This window comes from Myxocyprinus asiaticus, chromosome 36 (assembly GCF_019703515.2).
Source record: "Myxocyprinus asiaticus isolate MX2 ecotype Aquarium Trade chromosome 36, UBuf_Myxa_2, whole genome shotgun sequence".
In the NCBI taxonomy this organism is placed as follows: Eukaryota; Metazoa; Chordata; class Actinopteri; order Cypriniformes; family Catostomidae; genus Myxocyprinus; species Myxocyprinus asiaticus.
This window is the reverse complement of record NC_059379.1, coordinates 3,410,272-3,434,172: the sequence shown is the minus strand read 5'-3', so window position 1 is coordinate 3,434,172 and position 23,901 is coordinate 3,410,272. Positions and strand designations below refer to the sequence as shown.

Genomic DNA, 23,901 nt, shown 5'->3' with positions numbered 1-23,901 from the left:
CTGCACATGTAATTATTTATTTATTTAAAGTCGGGAATTTTTCCTGTTTCATGAAAGCCCGAGCAAGTTATGTACACTGGTGTCTAAAAGTTTGGAATAATGTACAGATTTTGCTGTTTCAGAAGGAAATTGGTACTTTGTGTCATTCAACTGATCACAAAGTATAGTCAGGACATTACTGATGTAAAAAACAGCACCATCACTATTTGAAAAAAGTCATTTTTGATCAAATCTAGACAGCAGCCATCACTCCAACACCTTATCCTTGAGTAATCATGATAAATTGATCATTTGATACTAGAAAATCACTCGCCATTATATCAATTATATTTGGTTCGTTAAATGAAGCTTAACATTGTCTTTGTTTTTGTTTTTGAGTTGCCACAGTATGCAATAGACTGGCATGTCTTAAGGTCAATATTAGTTCAAAAATGGCAAAAAAGAAACAGCTTTCTCTAGAAACTCATCAGTCAATCATTGTTTTGAGCAATGAAGGCTATACAGTGCTTGAAATTGCCAAAAAACTGAAGATTTCATACAAAGGTGTACACTACAGTCTTCAAACACAAAGAACAACTGGCTCTAACAAGGACAGAAAGAGATGTGGAAGACCAGATGTACAACTAAACAAGAGGATAAGTACATCAGAGTCTCTAGTTTGAGAAATAGACGCCTCACATGTCCTCAGCTGACAGCTTCATTGAATTCTACCCGCTCAACACCAGTTTCATGTACAACAGTAAAGAGAAGACTCAGGGGTGCAGGCCTTATGGGAAGAATTGCAAAGAAAAAGCCACTTTTGAAACAGAAAAACAAAAAGAAAAGGTTAGAGTGGGCAAAGAAACACAGACATTGGACAACAGATAATTGGAAAAGAGTGTTATGGATCTTAACCCCATTGAGCTTTTGTGGGATCAGCTAGACTGTAAGGTGCGTGAGAAGTGCCCGACAAGACAGACACATCTATGGCAAGTGCTACAGGAAGTGTGGGGTGAAATGTCACCTGAGTATCTGGACAAACTGACAGCTAGAATAACAAGGATCTGCAAAGCTGTTATTGCTGCACATGGAGAACTCTTTGAAGTAGTTTAAGAAGTTCTGAACATTTTGTTCAAATTGTAATAGTAATTTATCACATTATTAATGTCCTGACTATACATTGTGATCAGTTGAATGCCACTTTGGTGAATAAAAGTACCAATGTCTTTCCATAAGAGCAAAATCTGTACATTATTCCAAACTTTTGGCCGCCAGTGTATATCTATATCAAACAGTATCCATCACAGATCAGCTGAATGTAAACAAGTTCACTGAAACTGAGGTAAGATACAAACTGACATTTTCAGACTTATTTATTGTGATAATCGAAGTGTTTGCTTAGAGTTACTTGTTTTATTTTTTTATCAAAAAGTGCCTTGTTCTCGCAGTCACTTGAGAGCACATGTTCTCTCTCCCTCTATCACTGATACGGGTTCGACTGGAGTACAATGAATTAAACTGACTACAGAGAGCACTTCAATGTGAAAACAAGCAAATCCCGGGCATTTAAGGCAAATTAGAAGTCCCTGTCTGACTTTTTTAAAGTCCCTTTCATGGGTAAGGATGTATTGTCACTCTAAACAGATATTAGCAGATATTACTGATTTTCCTACTTACAGTTTTGCCGCTTCCTTTGGTGATTATTGTGCTGCATTGATAGACTGAACACCGGGGCAGGTGAATGCTCTGACATGCGATCCGCAAATATCTTCTCCCTCGTAACAAATATTATCCATAATGAGCAAATCAAACATTAAACGTGATTGTCTCTAGAGGGCGAAATGCAACTGTCGTATCCGCAGGTCGGAGACGGTGAAACGGGGGTGTTTTCGCCTGTCAGTCATTGCCGCTCTATGAGAGGTTGGGCATACAAAGATGGCCGCTTGGACCCTTCCGGTGGCTTCACCTCCTGCTGGCAGTTTAACGTTGCGTCAGCGATCCAGTTCTATTTATATATCAGTGTTCCAAACCCATATGAACACAAAAAAGCAGAATGTCCAGTCTCAGTCACCATTCACTTTCATTGTATGGAAATAAAGATGCAATGAAAGTGAATGGTGACCGAGACTAAAGTATTCCTAACTATCTCTTTAAGTTACAACTTTTAGTTTGTCACTCCCGAACCCAGAGTTTATTGTTTAGTTCTTTATATCAACTTGGCCCATTTTTGCAACCTGTCTCTGTGTCTGGCAGGAAGACACATGCACAGGCCTCCTCCGACAAAAACGATGTTGCTTGGCACTCCGGCCAAAACAAATTGCTGCTGATTTTTCTTTGGCAGCGTCTGGGAGAACAGAGTTTCCTGGGGATCTCATGCGGTGGAGAGTGTAGTTTTGAAACTTCTGGAAAAGCCCAGAGTTTTGGACCTTTGCTAACTGAGGAGACTGTCACTTAAATTCAGCACACAGCTTAAAAGTGTGAGAAAGGTTTGCGGACATGGATCCAAGAACCACGGAGTGGTAATATTAGAGCTGTGGATAGGATTTATTTCGTCGAATGTCCTACAAATCAATTGTCTGTTGACCAACAGTGGCTTGGATGTTGAACTAAGCTGGTCTCCAAAATTTCACGCTGTCTTATTTTGTGGGAATACGAGAAACCACTTCCTCTCTCTCTCTCTCTCTTCCTATTTGCAGTCCATCTGTTGTAAATGATTTTTCTGTTCAAAGTAGTTCTGTACAATCTTAAAAAACAAAGCTTAGCTCAACATTTATTAACCCATTGTTTGCAATGCTTGAAAATAGTGCAGGAGTACTCAGATGAAGGTTTAATGATAATTATAATGATATCCAAAGATTTTTTTTCTACTTGTCATGTCTTCAGGTAAACAAGACAAAAATAGTGAGTTAAAAAAAAAAATTTACACTAAAGAAGTCTAAAATGCCCGCAGAGAGATCTAGCATTCCCATTCATCTCAATGGCAGTTACTCGGCTGCTGCATTCAGCCCAAATATGCAACCTGCTTGCTGTTTCTTTGCTCATCTGTCTGTCTTTCTACAGGGGACTGATTTCACTTGAAGATAAAGTCTATGTACTGGAGCCGACACAAGCGGAGAACATCACCACGCATCGTATATTCAGAGGAGAACACCTTACACTCGCCCAGGGGACGTGCGGACATGGTCACAACATTTCATACCCTGCAGAGTTCTCAAATACTACAGAATCTGTCTTCAGTTCTCACAGTAGTCGGGTAAAGGCAATATTTTTTACTTTTCACCAGCGACTCTAATGAGTCGGTTCTTTTGAATCTACAGTGTGAAACATTCAGTGTGACCAGAGTACTATGATTCCCAAACTAATGACTCTTATGAGCCACTTATTTTGAATCTATTGCGTGAAACTTTCAGCGTGACCACTGTAGACTGATTCCCAAACGAATGACTCTTATGAGTCAGTTCTTTCGAATCTACAGCGCAAAACATTCAGAGTGACCATTGTACTCTGATTCCCAAACGAATAACTCTTATGAGTCGGTTCTTTCGAATCTACAGCACATAACATTCAGTGTGACCAGTGTAGTCCGATTTCTGAGTGAATGACACTTATGAGTTGCTTTTCTTTTTTATCTATAGTGTAAAACATTCAGCACGACCATTGTAGTCTGATTCCCAAACTAATTACTCTTATGAGTCGGTTCTTTTGACTCTACAGTGAGAAACATTCAGCGTGACCAGTGTAGTCAGATTCCCGAACAAATGACTCTAATGAGCCACTTCTTTTGAATCTGCTGTGCAAAACAGTCAGCATGACCAATGTAGCCTGATTCCTGAGCAAGTGACTCTTATGAGTCGGTTCTTTTTGGTGAATGAACAACGTACTGAACTGCAAGTCATTAACTTCAGGCTGATGAGACCTGAATAAGAGTTATTACTGGATGTTCATATGAATTATCGCATATATAAAGTCTGTGTAAAGACTGTAACAGACTGCTTAGAGCAGTAAATAAAAAAATAAAAAGAATTGCATTTCTTATAAGTACTTAAAGAATTGTTAATGGAACAGTAAATGAAATGAAGCAAAATGAGTGGTGCTGGCGTAGTGGGCTAAAGCACAGAACTGGTAATCAGATTGCTGGTTCATTCCCCACAGCCATCACCATTGTGTCCTTGAGCAAGGCACTTAACTCCAGGTTGCTCTGGGGGGATTGTCCCTGTAATAAGTGCACTGTAAGTCACTTTGGATAAAAGCATCTGCCAAATGCATAAATGTAAATGTAAATCCTTAATAGCAATCAGAAAAACAAAACGTTTCCCATCCCTAGTGCTCGCTATGGCAACCATAATTATTACTATTTCTCATACTTGGGGTTAAGGATTTTTCACATTCATGTCTGACTTCATTCTGGTATGTAAGCACATTTTTCACAAAATTATCAATTTATGATGATTTAAATCATGTCCCACCCAACATTATTTTCTTCTTGGAAATCACTTTACAGAAGTAAATAGGGTTGCGAACAATGTTGACTTTGACTCTATACAAATTCGCTACACATTTTACAGAGAAAAAAAAAGGGAGAGAAATTTTGAAGATGTACAATTTAGAAATATGGCTTTATTCTTAGAGGATTTATGCACCTCCTACACACACACACACACACAAACACACACCACTTTTTACCTGATAATGTTCCTCATTCAGTTAATCTCCTTGATTTCTTTTGCCCTGCAGATCTCATGGCACAGCGATATCATCTTTTTAGAAGATGTGTTTTTAATCATTTAGACACTTAAGTCTTCCCTCTTAAAACCTCTGGTGAAACTTCAGCCCTTAATTCTAATTATTCTCAACACAAAACCTGACACAGATGTGTCCAGCCTTTTATTTCCACTGGACACTTAAAAAGGCCAGTCCCTGAAAATAATGGGAGACAGCATCCATTGAAAGAGAGAAGTGGGGTCACCTTCAGTATAGTGCCCTTATGTGCTGGATGCTATGGCCACGTTTACACTGTTAAATCATTTATTAAACGATTAAATGATTTCATTTACTAAAATTCAGAATGAATTTAGAATTAATGGGGACTAGTTAAATTTAATAGATCACTGATCCTATTATGAAGAGAAAAAAAAAACATTGTTGAAAAGCAAAAAAAAAAAAAAATGTGTCATTGAAAGACATTTCACCACACTTAAAGGGGTAGTTCGCCCAAAAATGAAAATTCTGTTATCATACTCAACCTCATGTCTTTCTAAACCCATGTGACATACTTTCTTCTGTGGTACTTTAAAGGAGGTGTTTTGATGAATCTTCAAGCTGAAGAAATAGATTTGGGCTTTCAAGTTTCGAAAAGGACAAAAAAGCGGTAGCCTAAAAGTAGTCCAAATGACTCATGCGCTATGTTCCAATTCTTTTAAAGTGCTTCAATAGCTTTGTGTGAGTAACAGACCGAAACTTGGGCAGAATTTCACTGCAGCTCTCTAGTATCATTCTCCATCCTTCACATCGTGTTTTATTATGATACTGCTGTTTTTGTGTTCTCTGATGTAAAACCTGGTGTGATACATAACTGAATGCAACCTTAGAATAAAACAATTCTTGGAAACTAAAGAATAACCAATGGGTGTTATAAAGGCTGAGAGTTAGTAGAAATACATCTAGCTACACTTAGACGGAAGAGTTTATAATAACTTTGAATTGCAAGTAGGGTAATCGCTTGAGAAAATTCGATAGCCAGACAATCAGAGGGCTTTTAAAGTGAACAGTCTCCTGGAAAGCACATCACTGTGGATCAGAAGTAGTTTGAGGGCATTACTAAACCCAGAACAGGAAGTTCAATCACACAGCTCTGTTAATAGAGGGCACATTTGGAAGGGAGGTGAAGTTGTCACCTTTGTGCTTAAAGGCGATATACTAGAGACTCTTAGCAAAGAGAGCCTTGAGTGATTTTTAAACGGGGTTCTTTGGTACATGCTCTATTAACTCTGTCCTTCACAGGAAGAGGTCAAAGTTAAAGGGGTAGTTCACCCAAACATAAAAAAAAAATGACTTTCTTCTGTACAACAAAAAAAATATATATTTTAAGAATATCATGACCACTCTTGTCCATAAAATGAAAGTGAAAGGGGACTGGAAAGATCCAGCTCAAAATGACAAAAAGCGGCCTAAAAGTAGTCCATCGCTCTGTCCGAATATCCATACTTCCCTACTATATAGTATGCCAAAAACAGTATGCCAATGGAGTAGTATGTTCGAAGCCTCAGTATTCATGAAACAGTAAGTGAGAAATACACGGATGACCTACTATTTCCAGTGAAATTCTGAAGTGTGGATAGACTGGATATTTTAAGATCCCTCAGGAGCTGAGGAGAAGTCACGTTCAAACACTGGATTTAAAAGAACACTGGAGAAACACGAGTCGGATAGCTCTTTTCAACTGTAAGTGTAATATATACCACAAGGAAAGTTATTCCTTGTGCTTAAATGGTGCTTGTTTAAACTAGTAGATTATTTTAGCAGTTGTTGTTGTTGTTATGTCATATATTTGCATCACGGGACAATGCCCACGTTCCCGGATGAAGTACAGGTGCATCTCAATAAATTAGAATGTCGTGGAAAAGTTCATTTATTTCAGTAATTCAACTCAAATTGTGAAACTTGTGTATTAAATAAATTCAATGCACACAGACTGAAGTAGTTTAAGTCTTTGGTTCTTTTAATTGTGATGATTTTGGCTCACATTTAACAAAAACCCACCAATTCACTATCTCAAAAAATTAGAATATGGTGACATGCCAATCAGCTAATCAACTCAAAACACCTGCAAAGGTTTCCTGAGCCTTCAAAATGGTCTCTCAGTTTGGTTCACTAGGCTACACAATCATGGGGAAGACTGCTGATCTGACAGTTGTCCAGAAGACAATCATTGACACCCTTCACAAAGAGGGTAAGCCACAAACATTCATTGCCAAAGAAGCTGGCTGTTCACAGAGTGCTGTATCCAAGCATGTTAACAGAAAGTTGAGTGGGAGGAAAAAGTGTGGAAGAAAAAGATGTACAACCAACCGAGAGAACCGCAGCCTTATGAGGATTGTCAAGCAAAATCGATTCAAGAATTTGGGTGAACTTTACAAGGAATGGACTGAGGCTGGGGTCAAGGCATAAAGGAATTTGGCTACAGTTGTCGTATTCCTCTTGTTAAGCCACTCCTGAACCACAGACAACGTCAGAGGCGTCTTACCTGGGCTAAGGAGAAGAAGAACTGGACTGTTGCCCAGTGGTCCAAAGTCCTCTTTTCAGATGAGAGAAAGTTTTGTATTTCATTTGGAAACCAAGGTCCTAGAGTCTGGAGGAAGGGTGGAGAAGCTCATAGCCCAAGTTGTTTGAAGTCCAGTGTTAAGTTTCCACAGTCTGTGATGATTTGGGGTGCAATGTCATCTGCTGGTGTTGGTCCATTGTGTTTTTTGAAAACCAAAGTCACTGCACCCGTTTACCAAGACATTTTGGAGCACTTCATGCTTCCTTCTGCTGACCAGCTTTTTAAAGATGCTGATTTCATTTTCCAGCAGGATTTGGCACCTGCCCACACTGCCAAAAGCACCAAAAGTTGGTTAAATGACCATGGTGTTGGTGTGCTTGACTGGCCAGCAAACTCACCAGACCTGAACCCTATAGAGAATCTATGGGGTATTGTCAAGAGGAAAATGAGAAACAAGAGACCAAAAAATGCAGATGAGCTGAAGGCCACTGTCAAAGAAACCTGGGCTTCCATACCACCTCAGCAGTGCCACAAACTGATCACCTCCATGCCACGCCGAATTGAGGCAGTAATTAAAGCAAAAGGAGCCCCTACCAAGTATTGAGTACATATACAGTAAATGAACATACTTTCCAGAAGGCCAACAATTCACTAAAAATGTTTTTTTTATTGGTCTTCTGATGTATTCTAATTTTTTGAGATAGTGAATTGGTGGGTTTTTGTTAAATGTGAGCCAAAATCATCACAATTAAAAGAACCAAAGACTTAAACTACTTCAGTCTGTGTGCACTGAATTTATTTAATACACGAGTTTCACAATTTGAGTTGAATTACTGAAATAAATGAACTTTTCCATGACATTCTAATTTATTGAGATGCACCTGTATGTCCGAAATCTATTCATACTACTCGCATGCATACCTAAAACAATGGACTTTTTTATCGACCAAGAAGTGCATCCTTCATTAAATACAGCACATACTGTGACAGTACGCCAGTATAAGCCTACAAAAGGACTACAAATATAAGGACTACAAAAGTGGGCTACAAAAATAAAACACTGATGCCATTTGACCCCACCGAAGTCTAATACAATTGGTTCTCGTGTCTCGTGACTAACCGTCATTGGCGTCAATGGCGCCATATTTTTTATTTGAGAGATACAGCAGAGAGGATTAATATTAGTGAAACACAAATCTATCGTAAGTCTTCATAAGACTTGGAATGACATATGGACTACTTCTTGATATTTAGTAGCTTGAAAGCAGCAGTCCCAACTTCAGTTTCAAGAGTTGACAATATATTCTTCAAAAATGAACCTTTAGTGTTCGTGGAAATAGGAGAGTCAAATGTCATTTGAAACAGTTAGAGCAGGGGTGCCCATTACGTCGATCGCAAGACAACCACTGGTCAATCTCGTTAACTGGTTAAATGGTAAAGGGAGTAGAGAGAGAAACTACTCAAATAACGAAATGTATTTCCTCATTATGACTCCCACGCAGGTGGATATCCAAAATGTAGGATGGCTGGAGAAAGCTCTACCTGATTGGTTACGGTCGCGATTAGGGGTTAGGCTATAGTTTCTCCGACCAATCAGGTAGAGCTTTCCTGATAAATATTACTGAATCGTCTAATCAGGTATCGCTTTCCTCGTGAATATAAATGAGTCTTCCCCTGCCATCCTATGTTTCGGAAGCTCACCCCCTGCGCACACTGTCTGACAGATGGCTTCTTTTTGTGAGGGTATGTGTGTAATGCGGTAATGCGAATACGTGCCTGAGTGATGGTTAAATACATGTATTATAATTATGCCAGCAGCCATATCACCCTGCAGCTCTCGCCTGGTTGCCCACTAAAGCAGGGTTGAGCCTGGCCAGTACCTGGATGGGAGACCTCCTGGGGAAAACTAAAGTTGCTTCTGGAAGAGGTATTATGGAGGCCAGCAGGGGGTGCTCACCATGCGGTCTGTGTGGGTCCTAATGCCCCAGTATAGTGACGGGGACACTATACTCTAAAAAAGCACCGTCTTTCGGATGAGATGTTAAACTGAGGTCCTGACTATCTGTGGTCATTAAAAAATCCCAGGGCACTTCTTGTAAAGTGTAGGGGTGTAACTCCATGTCCTGGCCAAATTCCCCCCATTGGCCCTTATCTATCATGGCCCCCTAATAATCTCCATCCCTGAATTGGCTACATCACTCTACTCTCCTCTCCACCAATAGCTAGTGTGTGGTGAGCGTACTGGCGCACTATGGCTACTGTTGCATCATCCAGGTGGATGCTGCACACTGGTGTGCTTTGAATGCCTAGAAAAGTGCTATATAAATTTAAGGAATTATTAAGAATGATTACTTAAATACTTGATATTGCTACTTTAAGCACTGTTTTCTTCATTTGTTTCTGTGTTAATTGATTACTGAGCGTTTCCTTGTTTTGAATAATTACTTGAGATCTTGAAACAATGTTTACCCAATTAGCAAATTAGTCAGTAATAGTTTTTGCATCGAGAAGCATCAAATTTAACTGGTATTGGTTCTGACTACTGAAATATTGGTATCGTGATAAAACTGCCTACAATGTCAATTTAAATTCTGCCTGGTAGATCTTGCTGTAATAGGATTATGAAACAGTAGATCTCATGCCATAAAAGTGTGAGCACCCCTGAGTTAGAAGGTGAGTAAATGATGACAGAATTTTTATATTGGGATGAACAATCTCTTAAAATCTTTTTCTGTTTCTGTTTCTCCCTCCAGCATAAACGAGATGCCCAAAGCAGCACCAAGCATGTGGAGCTGATCATTGTTGCGGACAACCGCGAGGTAACAAAATTTTCATTTTGACCTCACAAACATCTCTGAACTTCAATCATCTGAAGGTCAGACATCAATAAAGCCCTAGGCATGGTACCACAACCCCATCTGCCTGACTTGCACTTGCCCTTTGACCTGTCAGGATGGAGGAGTTTCAATTCTGTTTAGGTGCTGTGGTCATGGAGGGGAGAAGGTCAGAAGTTGAAGCAGTTTAGTAGTGTAAAACAATGCCTAAACAGCTAGCTGGCTATTTTTGAACATCAGCCAATAGCCTGCGTGGCCTAGGTGGCATCGTGCAAACAGGAAAGTCATTTCAGAGGCAGAGCATTTTATTATACAGTATTTTGAAGCAAGAATGCAAAGGCATTTTTTTAAAATGCATTATAATATTGTCCATTGGTGAATCAGGAAATTGTATTCAGTATGTAACGGGGGTGATTTGATTTCATGTAGTTTGAAGATGTGGGAAGATGAAAAATAAACAGTTAAAAATATTGTATTTCTTCGTATTGCAAATTTTACAGCTTTCAACCGAGGTTTTCCAAAATGATTATTGTAACAGCACTCAATATGAAACACTCAGAGGCTGCAATCACAGCAAACACGGACAACACATTTCCAGTCTTTAATTTCATTCTCTAAAGCTTTTTTGTACATCCAGCATTGGACAGTCTGAATATCAAATATTGCTGCTCATGTCTGGCCCAAAATCTCCATGGAAAATGAATTACCTCATGTGACATTTACCACATTCAGACACTGAACAGCCATATTTAGCTGCTGTTTAAAGATTTTTTTGTCTCTTTTTTTCAATCTTCACATTTCAGTATCAGAAACAAGGGAAAGACATGGAGAAAGTGAAACAGAGACTCGCTGAAATAGCTAACTACGTTGACAAGGTAAACTTAAGCATGTAAACATGCAGTGATTTCATGGAAAATGGACACTTTTTAACAGCCACCTCAGTGTCAAAAAGATTTAGGGTTATTCAATGTCAAATCAACTACATTTTAGAAACTTCCCCGGCTGAAATGTATAAATATAAGATAAACATTGCATTACAAAGCTTTACAGATGTACATTTCTGAAATGTAAAAACTAGACTGGTATTGCACTAACTGAAGAGCCACATGTGAATAAATAAAGGTATATTTCTTCTTTCAATATTATTAGTGCTTCAAGCTTTTGTTTTGTTTGACTATATATATATATATATATATATATATATATATATATATATATATATATATATATATATAATTACTAGCTCCATACCATGTTTGACCATCGAAAATGAATAAAATGTAACAATTTTCACGCATGGAGCCACATTGAGAATTTGACCACTTAGGGCCTTAAAAATTAAGATAAAAAAGGAATGTTTGTTCTGAATCAGAATCTCAAGGTATATTAAGATATCTTTAATACTTCTAAAGTTATAGACACTCCAACTTTAAAAAAACAACGAAAAGTTGATTGACTTGATTAACATATTGATGCTTATTGACAGCATGTTGATTAATAATAGACCTACCAATCTCTGTGCAGAAATAACAAAAATGATGCTGCCACCTTTCTGAGATATTTTTTGACCTGTAATTTTGCTCAAAAATTGCAGGCCAGTATTTTCATATAAATTTTTTTTTTTTTTCATGGCATTTCATATTTAGTTTTTTACCAGTAAAAAAAATTAATATTAAAAACACAATTTTGTGACTACCACCCCTGGAGTCGCGAGTCCAGCCAGGTCTCCTAAGCAACCAAATTGGCCCGGTTGCTAGGGAGGGTAGAGTCACATGGGGTAACCTCCTCGTGGTCGTGATTAGTGGTTCTTGCTCTCAATGTGGCGCGTGGTAAGTTGTGTGGGGATCGCGGAGAGTAGCATGAGCCTCCACATGCTGTGAGTCTCCGCGGTGTCATGCACAACGAGCTACGTGATAAGATGTGCGGATTGACGGTCTCAGAAGCAGAGGCACCTACTAAGTAGTTGGAATTTGGCATTCCAAACTGGGAGAAAAGGGGATAAAAAATAAATAAATTTAAAAAAATGTTAAGCCGGGGACCTCTAGTTAAGTTGACACGGAATTACCGTTTATCGAAATTCACCGCAAGTAATAAATTAATAAAGTAGGCACAATTTACATTTGTCTGCAAAACCAATTTCAAACATTTAAGCATAAGCCTTTAGATCAAATGGTTTTTAAGATCATAAGAAACCTAAATCCAAGTCGAGTGTGTCCAAACTTTTCTCTGGTAGTGTAAATGAAGCCTTCAAAACTATACTAACAAAAGTGCCCAAGTGAAGACAGATAAATTACTTGTCGCTAGAAATTTTTTGTATCGTGCCTAGCTAGGAAGTAAAATCAGTTCATATGTACAAAAATCAATAACTTAAGCTTAAGAGCTCACACATATTTGTACAATTGATATGTGTCTGGTTTTACCTCTTGAACATCTGAAAAGGCTATCTTTGCTTTGCCACTTGCAGTTTGCTAACAGCTAGTGCTATCGTTTCTCAGTTTTACAGATCTCTGAACATACGTATAGCGCTAGTGGGGCTGGAAGTTTGGAGTGACAGAGACAAATGCTCCATCACTCAGGATCCGTTCACATCACTCCACGAGTTCCTAGACTGGAGGAAACTCAAGTTACTCCCGCAGAGACCCCATGACAACGCTCAGCTGATTAGGTAACCAGGAACGTTCAAATGCTAAACACTTTTATTGCAGAGGGTCCTCATTAGAAATGATACCATGTGGTTTACCACTCTTTATCTCTATAGAGGTTGTCAGTGTGTAGCCCTAAAACCCTGAAGAGAATTAGAATTTTTGGGTTAGCACGTGTTCCCTTGGGGTCCAATATGTTTATAGAATTGTGGTTTTCGTTTTTTTGAGTAAAATAAAGTCTGTGGTGAACATTACTTGAGAAGTGTTCATTTTTAAACGAACACAAGTTGCTAACAAGTTGATACAAGGTAAATTGCACAGTCATACCTCATACTTGAATTTTGAAAACGTAAGTTGCTAAATAGGCTAAGGACAACAAATACCACAAGGACGTGAGTTTACATGCTTGAAAAATTTGACAACTGTTGCAGTCCTTATTTAATAACTTACCTTTTTATCGAACACAGCGGTTTCAAAATTCACTTTTGAGAAATGACTGTCTGTAATTTATGGTGTAGAACAAAACGTGAAAGTCTCTTCAAGTTATATTAACCACAGACTTTCATTTCCTAATGCTCATCTCTATTAGCCTGCCTGATTGGCCGTACAAATTGATGTCATAACTGAACAGCTCAATTTGAAATGTTGTGTAATGTATGAGGTTTGATTCACACATTTGTATTGAACACTGATCATGTGAGCGTTTGTTTTTCCTCAGCGGAGTGTACTTCCAAGGTACCACTATTGGCATGGCTCCCATCATGAGCATGTGCACTGCTGAACAGTCAGGGGGCATTGTCATGGTGAGTGACAGCTGTCAATCATTCCTCATGACATACAATATAGAATAAGCAGATTAATCAGATTAATCGCTATTAATTGCGTTTGCTAAAAAAAAAAAAAAAAAAAAGCCTCCAAATGAACATAATTTAAGACATTATTATGACAAAAAAGTAAATCACTGAAAATGGTTCTCAACCAGGGGGCCGGGGCCCACAAGGGGGCCTCAGCAAACTACCAAGGGGGCCCCAAGGTGATTTAAGATTATAAAATAATCTGATTTCCTAAAATGATTCTAAAAATGCTATAAAAAACACACTAAAAATCGAGATGTACTGTACATTACAGCATGTAAACTGAAATCATATTTCAGTTCAACAACTGTTATTATTAAAGAACATACAGTTCTTGAAACTTCTGCACTAATGTTCGGAGTTTCTGTTAATAAAGAAGCTTTATCATCATTACCGCCGAAGTACTACGGGGTGCCTTCAAATACTGTCTTGGACAACGGGGTGCCTTGGAGATAAAAAGGTTGAGAACCACTGTTTTAGATGTCTGCAGTCCACAGCAATCCATTTTGCAACCAATTTCCAAGTCTTTCCAAGGTAGTAGCGTTCACACAGGATGCATTCTTGCGTTACGTCTATGCCAGGGGTATTCGAATACATTTCCAAGAGGTTCAGTCTGGGCATTTCCATCCCACCAAAAGTCCGGACAATTATAATGTATCATTTCATAGCCATTCTGACTAATGACAACAGGTAAGAAATGCAAATTTTTTGGAATAGTTATTATACATTTCCAAGTTGGCAGCAATGGTACTTTGTAAAATGAAGAAGAAATTATAAATCATAAATCAACAGTCAAAAAGTCTCTGGGCAGGAATGAGGACATAGTGGCCCAAAGACAACCAAAGAAGTGAACTATGGGGGATCTTCTACTGTTTATATATATATATATACATATATACATAGGAAAGATACTGTATGAGGGTTCAGTGGTAACCCATGAGAGAAAGTGTAGGTAATGTAAAAGTCTTAATGAACCATTTGTATTTTCCCTTAAATGCAAATCTACCAAAAACAAACAAACAATGCACATCTTAATAGTGCAGTTTAAAAATACTGTTTGCTATAGTTAAGTATAAATGGGCTGACTATCAAATAATGGAAATGTGTTTCATCATAAGCAGAGAACTCATAATTACAAAGATTCGGTTGTCTTTCTTGCCATCCATGCCAGAGATGATGTTATTTCTAATTTAATTTTCACAGAATTTAAACAAACATCTCTGTTTGTTATCAATCGAAACATGTTGATTTAATAAAGCTAATTTTAGACGGGAAAAAATAAATGTTTCAAGTCTAAAGGCGCTCTGGGACTACGATAAATTGTCCTGTCACAAACCTTAATTGCTCAGCTGAACCATCGGAGTCATGTCAGACACATGAAGGTTGTTTCAGCTTCATTTTCATTTTCTGCGGTGTATTTTAGCGAAAGATGCCAGTATCCATCTATATAGCTGCTCACCATATTTCTCTGTTATGGTCTACTGTCATTAAAATAATCGCGTCTGCAGCTCTAATACAGTATATCATGTCACGGGCTGGGGGAGAGAGGCAACGTGTGCGGAGCGCGAAAGGGCATTAATGAAGCGTGTTCGGAGCTAGAGAAAAATATTGAAGTATATAGCTCTGAAAGTTTAGTGCTATCTATGCCCCGGAGCGCTTGCGGTGTACACAGCTCCGTTGTTTTGTCTCACTGCTATCCTAAAGCGTTGAAACGGTGAGATGGGGCAACCACTGTCATGATGTCTCACGGTGCCATTATTTATTGTTGATCTATATACACTAGTGTTGCGTGTTATCTGATTATAAAGTAATTAATTACCATAATATAATTACTTTTTTTAGTACTTCCTTTTTAGTAATGATTTTATGTTCTTGTAATCAGATTACAGTTACTGAGTTAACCATTTATTTATTTATTTATTTATTTATTTATTTATTTATTTGGATTAATTTTTCTCCCAATTTGGAATGCCCAATTCCCAATGCGCTCTAAATCCTCGTGGTGGCATAGTGACTCGCCTCAATCCGGGTGGCGGAGGATGAATCTCAGTTGCCTCCGCGTCTGAGACCATCAACCCGCGCATTTTATCACGTAGCTCGTTGAGCGCGTTACCACAGAGACATGTGGAGGCTTCACGCCATGCACCACGGCAATCTACGCACAACTCACCACGTGCCCCACCGAGAGCGAACCACATTATAGCGACCACGAGGAGGTTACCCCATGTGACTCTACCCTCCCTAGCAACTGGGCCAATTTGGTTGCTTACGAGACCCTAGCTGGGATTAATTAGTCATTTGATTACTTTTCCTATGATGTAATCAGTAAAGACAGTACCATTTTAGAGAAGTATTTAGTAATTTGCTGTGGATTACTTTTTGGGATTAATTAACCCAACACTGATGAGCACATGTAGACAGACATCTTAAATGATACGAATAAACAAATATATTATAAAATGTACTTGCGTGTCAAGGGGCATGATAAAATGCGTTATTTTAATACATTGTTTTTATATAATTAATTGGCCTCACCTTCTCCCTTCCTCCTAATCACATCTTTGTTAGTTGTATTTGTGTCAGTTCATAGGTTACTTGAGGTTGCTCTAATTGCTGATGTCTAGATTATCTTGCTGTGTCATCTGTGGACATAAACTCTTTCAGCATGGCTGTCTAGAGACACTTGCCTCTAAATCAAACCAACACATTGATTACACCAGACACGGGCTAACGATCTAATGAGGCAAAAAATCGAAGTGGTTCTCTGAAATAGAGCCCATCTGTGGTCAGAGAGGAAATGAAAATATTGTATTTAAAGATCTTGAGTGATCTTTGGTCTTCTTGGGAAGTTCCTACTAATGAGTTTGGGAATCATTATTAATATGTGATGTGCATTCGAGTGAATTTGATCAGAGTAGAACTGATGAATTGGGCAATTTTATATTTCTTTTACCTTTTCAAACTAGCCCTTTCTAGAATGCCTATCTGTTTGAATAAGGTTCACATGGTCCCGATGGTTAAGAGTTTTTATGTGGTACAGATGGTACAATGGTTTTGCACCGATTCAAAATTTGTGAAGCGAGATTGCGTGATGCGAGGCTTCTCCATTATGGATCATTTTACCACGATTTTTTAGATGCAGTTTCTACCATTTCCTTTCCCTGCGTGCTGTGGAAACTGAACTGCACTCTTGGGTCCAGGACGGAGAACTATGGCAGATACATACACAAAATCCAAGACGTCCATTGACTGCAATAAAAACAAAAACAAAATTTGAGGTTGCATGTCATTTTTTTGGCTACCTCTTGGTTGAATGTTTGTTTTTGCTATTTGATGGAATGGAGTTGCCACTGTAATTGCCACAATATTTCACAAAAACTCATCTTGTCATCTTGTAGTTGGTGTGGTTTTGTCTTCACTGGACTGAGTTCTCTCTGAACGTTGTGAGTGATATTGAGACCAAAGCATCCTGAAATTGCTAATGTTTGAGAAGTATTTCTGACATGTAAGATAGATTTGGTTTGATGTAAATGAGATACACAGACATCACAAGATCCCATGGTGCAGAGATTATAGCACCAGAAGATTGTGTTTAACTCACTGTTCCAGAACCACTGTAAATCATCTGACTTCTCCACTTACACACCCATTGGAAAGAAAGACAGCAGTGGGATTACAAGGAGTCCAAATGGGGACTTTTGCATTGATCTCCTGCTTCTCAAAAAAAAAAAAAAAAAAAGAAGAAAATTCTGAGAAAAAACCCTCGTTATCTCAAATGTGTCTCCTCTAGAGTTTCAGAATCTCAATAATGTCTCACACTATGCTCAAAGTTGCCAAGATGCCAAAGTCTGCAATCAAAAGACTGAGATTTTAGGATGAACTCATTAAATACGATCAAATCAAAATAATATGTTATCCACAAAAATTACACTTAACTACTCTGGAACATCAAAAACATGTCTGGGTCATATTTCACTCCAAAATCAAAAGATGGACATAATAAATTATATTATGCTTAAGTAAAATGAATTGTAATTTAGGTATATTTAGATTTTTATATATATATATATATATATATATATATATATAGTGATTATTTTCATAACAGTTAAGCACATTTTCCCCCAGATTCTCATGAATTATGATTTTTGTTTTTTACAGATACTGAAAATAGGCATATATATATATATATATATACACACACACACACACACACACACACACACAAAACATAATGATATGGTTATTTTTCACTTCAGTTTTGCAGTTCTAAACTATAGAACTCACATTTTACATATTATAATAGAAATTTACAAATTAATATTATGGATATTCCATTTTCAGATTCATTTTTTATTTTTATTTAGTTTTTAGTTGTTTTTTTTTTTTTGTTTTGTTTACACAAAAAAAATTATTATAAACTTTATTCAACACAATACATTTATGTAATTGTTTATAGTTTATAAATAAACCAAATCGGTTTTTCATGAAAAATCTGAATTTTCATGCTAATGACTGGTATGCCATCATAAGGTTTTAATGTGGTCAGTAATTGGCTGACACAATAGTGCATCACTTATAGTACTTATACATCATGGAAATATTTATATATGTGTGTTAGGGTTAGGGATACTGAATATATATATATAGATATACTGTATATACTGTATATAAATTGACTTTTATCATTTTTTTTGTCTTTTGACTTCAGGGTGAAATATGACCTGAGACTCACATGTATGTCTACAATTGTCACAATTGTTTCTACTTTTATTTCTTTAAACATATTTTAGGAAAAACATCTGAGATAAAGTTGATACTTAAATTAAACCTTGCTGAGAACTCTTCTGAGAAACTTTCCTCAGTACTTATTCACATATTCCCACACAAACAATCACTCAGACACACTGAACTGAAATTGGCATTTTTCCTCATTTTAATTATATTTTCACATTTTTGGCTAACACTTCCTTACCAGAAAGTGTCTTACAGGAATTACCGTAATTCTGTCTGTCCTACTTGATCAGCGCACACCCTTCCCCAAACGACAACTGCAAAGCAGTTTGGTTCAGATTTGGCAGCATCTGCAATTATAGCAACGGCACGCAGTTCTTGAGTTATAGCTCTTTGACAGTTTTGTGGAAAAGTAATTACAAAGGCCGATAGTGTCTGCTCATTACAGATTGCTCTCCTCATGTGAAACAACCTGTTCTCTGAGAGAAAAACAAATGTGTATGAGGAGATTTAGAGACAAATCTCATTTTTGTAGGTAAGGTGGAACATAATGGATAACACCTCTTTGCTGAAATTGCTCATTTGTTTTCGAATGAAATTGATTGATTATACAAAATCATGGAGCTTCTTTCATGCTGCAAGCATGCATTTGTTTTTACTGCGCTTGATTGACTGTTCGTCTCTCTCTTCCTCTTTTAGGATCACTCTGATAACCCCCTTGGCGCTGCGGTTACTTTGGCCCATGAGCTCGGACACAACTTTGGAATGAACCATGACACGCCAGAGCGGGGTTGTGGCTGCAGAGCAACTGTGGACAGAGGTGGTTGTATTATGACACCTTCAACTGGGTGAGTCCAACTAGTGGTTACGAGAATTACAAGGTCAGAATATACATAAATATACTTTACGCAAGTATGTGGATGCAGTCCCGAGTGCTCGGCCAGTGCATTAGCAACGTACAGTCTGGTTGCATTACTCAAGGGGGTGATAGGTTTACCCTCAAAAGTATGTGCCATTAAAGTGGATGCATTATTATTTAAGTAAGTTGCTATATACTGACTATACATTACTTGCTCAGCACTATTCTCTTCAAACTGTTGCTCCGTCATGACAGTATTGACTTGAAAGAGAAAACTCACCATAGAAGCAGACAGTACACACACTAATGTCAGCTATACCACCCCTTGTGGCACAATTGAGAATACAACGCATACTTGCGTTGTGTTATGATTTGCGGTCTGACACATTGGCACGCAACAACATATGATATCGCTCAACTAAAAGCGTTTACATTCACGTACTTGCATAGAGTATGTTTCAGGCTCAAAGCACAATGTACATTTGCGCTGACATTACAATGGCGAATAAAATAAACATTTGTAGATTGATTCCCCTGAAAGTGTAAACTGTTAAAATAGTATGTAATTATATGCCACATTTAGTTGGCCTCCTTAGCGTAGCATGACTCAGTCTGTTAGCTATGAGCAACATCATCTCTTTCTGCATTATTACTTTATAATGAGCTCCATTTGGAAGCTACTCATACACTAGTCTTTAGCCACAGTCTCGTTAGCAGGCTTCCATTTGTCCTTGTGTGTTGAAAACTTCTACTTAATTTATTCATTATTTGTATTTTGAGCTGTCGGGTTCGATTTGGCGCGAGATCACTGGCTTATGACGTACATCCTTGCGTCATTACATCATGTCCGTGAACATAGGAAAGAAGAGCCAGCTGTCTTGTTCACATGTAAACAGTAGATGGTGGAAATGCACTGTTTTAGTCTGCGTGTAGTCGTTAAAAACAAGAAAGAAACTACAGTTCATGTCAGTCACACACACTGTTCTGGACAGCATTGCAACAATCTGGATGGATGTTTATCTGTTCTCCATTTGGCGAAGTTGTTTACCTGCTATAATGCTTGGATATGTTGTCTGATAGGGTTGTTGAAGCTAATAATGCTTGTCATTCTTTTATGAATCAAACAATACTCGTGTGTTAACCGATCACGATCTATCTACGTTGTTGTAGGGAGTTACTGTGACATGTTTACTAATATATATGACTTCTGAAATTGACTGTTAACTGTTATATTGCATTTTTAGCATATTATTTTCATGTTTAATAAAGTACATTTTATCCCCATCATTATTGAATCCTCGTTTTATGTTTTTAGTTACTGTGTGCATTCATAGACATACTATTTTAGTAGTATGGTTCACTTGCATTATCAACTGAGGATGTACAATATAATATAAAAATAATAAACTCGTCATATCATGAGTATTACCTCTTAAATTGATCAGTGTAGTACAATACAAACATTAATAGTAGATAAAACACTTGAAAAAGTATATTAAAATATACTGGGGGTGATTGAGTCCCCTGTTCTTTATGTAAAAGCGCTTTGAGTGTAGTGTCAGAAAAGCACTGTAAGTGTAAAATTCACTCATTCAAAATACGTGAATACAAGTGTTGTTTATCTTCATCAGAGCAAGTACTATTTCAGTTTAAATGTTTAATCAAATTACATTATATCAACATGAAAAACAGCACGTTGTGACTCCAGCTCTGAATATATCCAGTCATGATCACACACAGGTGATGTCCAGGTAACCTCAAATCATGAGATTCATCCACCAGAAGAGTAGTGTCGAAACACGGCTGACGTAAAGTGTTCTTCTTCAAATAGCTTGCAATTTTAAGTTTCAACCACAGATGTCACTAGAGTGCACAAAGTTACGTAGTGCAACTTTAAAATATACTAATTCTATACTTACATCATTCATATTTTTCCATTGTTATTAACTGTTATTACGTCTTTCGCAATGCTTCTTGGGATTGTAGTAAATTCCCTTATTAAATATGTTAAATACTCAGTCTTGTACCTCTTGTACCTGTGTTTTTGTCCAATTTTCCTTTCTTCAAATTTAAGTTTGTTATGTTGTGATTCACATCGGAGCTGGTTGGTTTGGTTCATGACCAAGAGATCTTTTAAACAAGGATTTTATGAAACCCCTATGGAAAAAAATGGATGAGAAAAATACTTCCGGGACCAAGACGGCTGAAAAAGTGGGCAGACACTGTTGCGATTTATTGCATTTATTCTGATCAAGTAATGTAGTTCTTAAAGGAATGCTCCAGGTTCAGTACAAGTTAAGCTCAAGCAACAGCACTTGTGACATAGTGCTGATTACCACAAAAAATTATTTTGACTTGTCCCTCCTTTTAAAAAGAAAAACTAAAATTAAGATTAAAGTGAGTCACTTACAATGTAAGTCAATGGGGCCAATTTTTGGATGCGGAAATGTGAAGTTTATAATTGTATATAAGCGCTTACATTAAGTCTTCTGTTAAAACTCTTGTATTATTTGAGCTGTAAAGTTGTTTAAATCGTCATTTTTACAGTCGTTTTGAGGTTATATTGTTTGGTGACATTACATCATCATGGCAACAAAGTCGTAAAATTGGATATAACTTTACACAGAAAAGGTTAGTTAGTGATTTGATCACACTTAAATCACGTTAACCTGCATATTGTTTACGTCTTGTGGCTATAATTTTGAAACAGTGAGTATTTTAATGTTTACAAATTGACCCCATTCACTTCCATTGTGCCTCACTGGAACACAAGTCAAATACATTTTTATGGTAATCAATATTATGCTACAAATGCTGTCGATTGAGCTTAAAACCTTGTCAACACAGGAAGCGAGCATCGTGTTGTGTCAAAAGCAATAGAACCCATTATAATCAATGATGCTGTCTGCACTGGAAGCGTCCGTTGCAGTAAACAGGTGTTCCATTTTGCACTACATGCACTGGTGCTACTACTGCCAACAACACAAATAAACGGTTCAGAATGTTTGTGTCGATGTGTCCAGTTTAGACAGCCTCAAGCCAATGCGTTTCATCACATCAACAGACGCGCTCAGTGTAGACAGGGTGTAACTTGTATTGAACCTGGAATATTAATTTAAGACTAACTGTAGGTTGTTTACAGTTGCCAAGCAACATAGGAACTTAATATAGAATGTTTATCAACATGTTACATGCTTTATATTTGGCTCATCCAATCAGAATTTACAGGCCAAATTATATTATACAGGCTGAACACGAACCTGTGCCTCCCATATTAGTAATCACTGAGCCAAGTCTCCAACATATATATTATTTCTTTTTTTGTGCATTTAATTTATGATAATATATACTTCTTTGTTTTTAAATTTTACATATACCATATGAGGATTCTAAAATGAATAGGGATATTTTATGTTAAGTATTAAAAAAGCACCTTTATGTTTGCTGTAATAGTAGTTGTCTTGTAAAATCAGGGAAATAAATCACACATTTCCTCACCATTTTTCCTTCTTCTCTGGAGACAGTTGGTCGCACACAGACCAACTCAATCGCAGCATTCTCTAGTGTGTATATCAGATCATGTGTTTCATCTGAGAGGTTAAAAACATTGAGACATTCAGAGTGTTTTAGCTGGACTCTGTACTGTGTCTGACCTGTGCTGCCCTCGAAACAACCTGTAACACAACATTATATTTATTACGATTATATGCTCATAAAAAGGTGTCATGAAGGTAAAGACAGGGACCTGGAGACCAGACGAAAAATACAGATCTCATCTCGAAAACAGACGAAGAGAAATTGAGAAATAAGAACCCTATTTGTCAGTTTTCTTCACTTGCCTTGAGCATCTTATACAAATGAGAAATCTGAGAAAGAGAAATAGAGATGAATGTCCATTACGGCACATGTCTCCTGAGAGTGAACTGTCATAGATCAAAGCTGCAATTAATGGAACATCACAGCAGGTGCTCGTGTAGGAGCATCACATCTATATAATTGCATTAATTAAGAAATAAGCAGTGAAAAATGAACCAAGTTTGAAACACATTTCATGTTTGAGAAGGTTAGTCTCACTTAGCCAGACTTATGATAAAGTCAGGTTCACACTGCAGCTTATATATACAATTTTACAGACAGTATCTTTAAAAACGAAACACCATAAACCTCGCAAAGGGTTTAAAAAAGGTTATTAGAACAACCTCACAAAACATTCTAGGGATCCATGATATATCATGAGCATATCAGTTGTTAGCTGGTATTACTGATTTTTTCTTCTTCTGTATTTGTCGATATTAGTCATTATTGGCTTTTATCGGCTTGTGTTGGATATTTAATTGTAGACTCGCTTCTGCCCAAACTGGCCCAAACGTTTCATGGCAGTTTCCTGGTGACATGAACACTAGAGGTGCAGAAATGACAAGTTTTATTGTCAGTTCATAAACACTCCTCACGCATTGTTACCTTATGACATCTAAACACTTTTACTATAGGGCTTGACTTGTAAGGTGATACATTTTAACATTTGCATTAACGTTTGCTACCAACTACATTTACAAGCTTGTATGAGTGTGATCAAATTGTGCAGTAGCTCAACTGAGAGAACGTTGCACTTGTGATGCAAAGGACCTGGGGATGAGTCCTGAAGAGCATGTGAGCTAACATGTGAGCCGAAAGTGTCATAAAAAAAAAGAAAAACACAAAATAGAAAATTTTACTTGCTTGTAGCGCCTCTCACTGG

The 23,901-nt window shown here is 37.5% G+C and overlaps 1 protein-coding gene across 1 annotated transcript in view; it reads left to right on the top strand.

Annotated features, from left to right (window-relative positions):
* LOC127427338 (disintegrin and metalloproteinase domain-containing protein 12-like) overlaps window positions 1-23,901 on the top strand; it is a 141,998-nt gene that overhangs the window by 75,874 nt on the left and 42,223 nt on the right. The window contains exons 6-11 of the mRNA XM_051674894.1: window positions 3,040-3,232; window positions 9,994-10,059; window positions 10,878-10,949; window positions 12,570-12,739; window positions 13,435-13,519; window positions 19,004-19,152. Coding sequence (XP_051530854.1) covers window positions 3,040-3,232; window positions 9,994-10,059; window positions 10,878-10,949; window positions 12,570-12,739; window positions 13,435-13,519; window positions 19,004-19,152 — 735 coding nt within the window. The remainder of the gene's footprint in view (window positions 1-3,039; window positions 3,233-9,993; window positions 10,060-10,877; window positions 10,950-12,569; window positions 12,740-13,434; window positions 13,520-19,003; window positions 19,153-23,901) is intronic.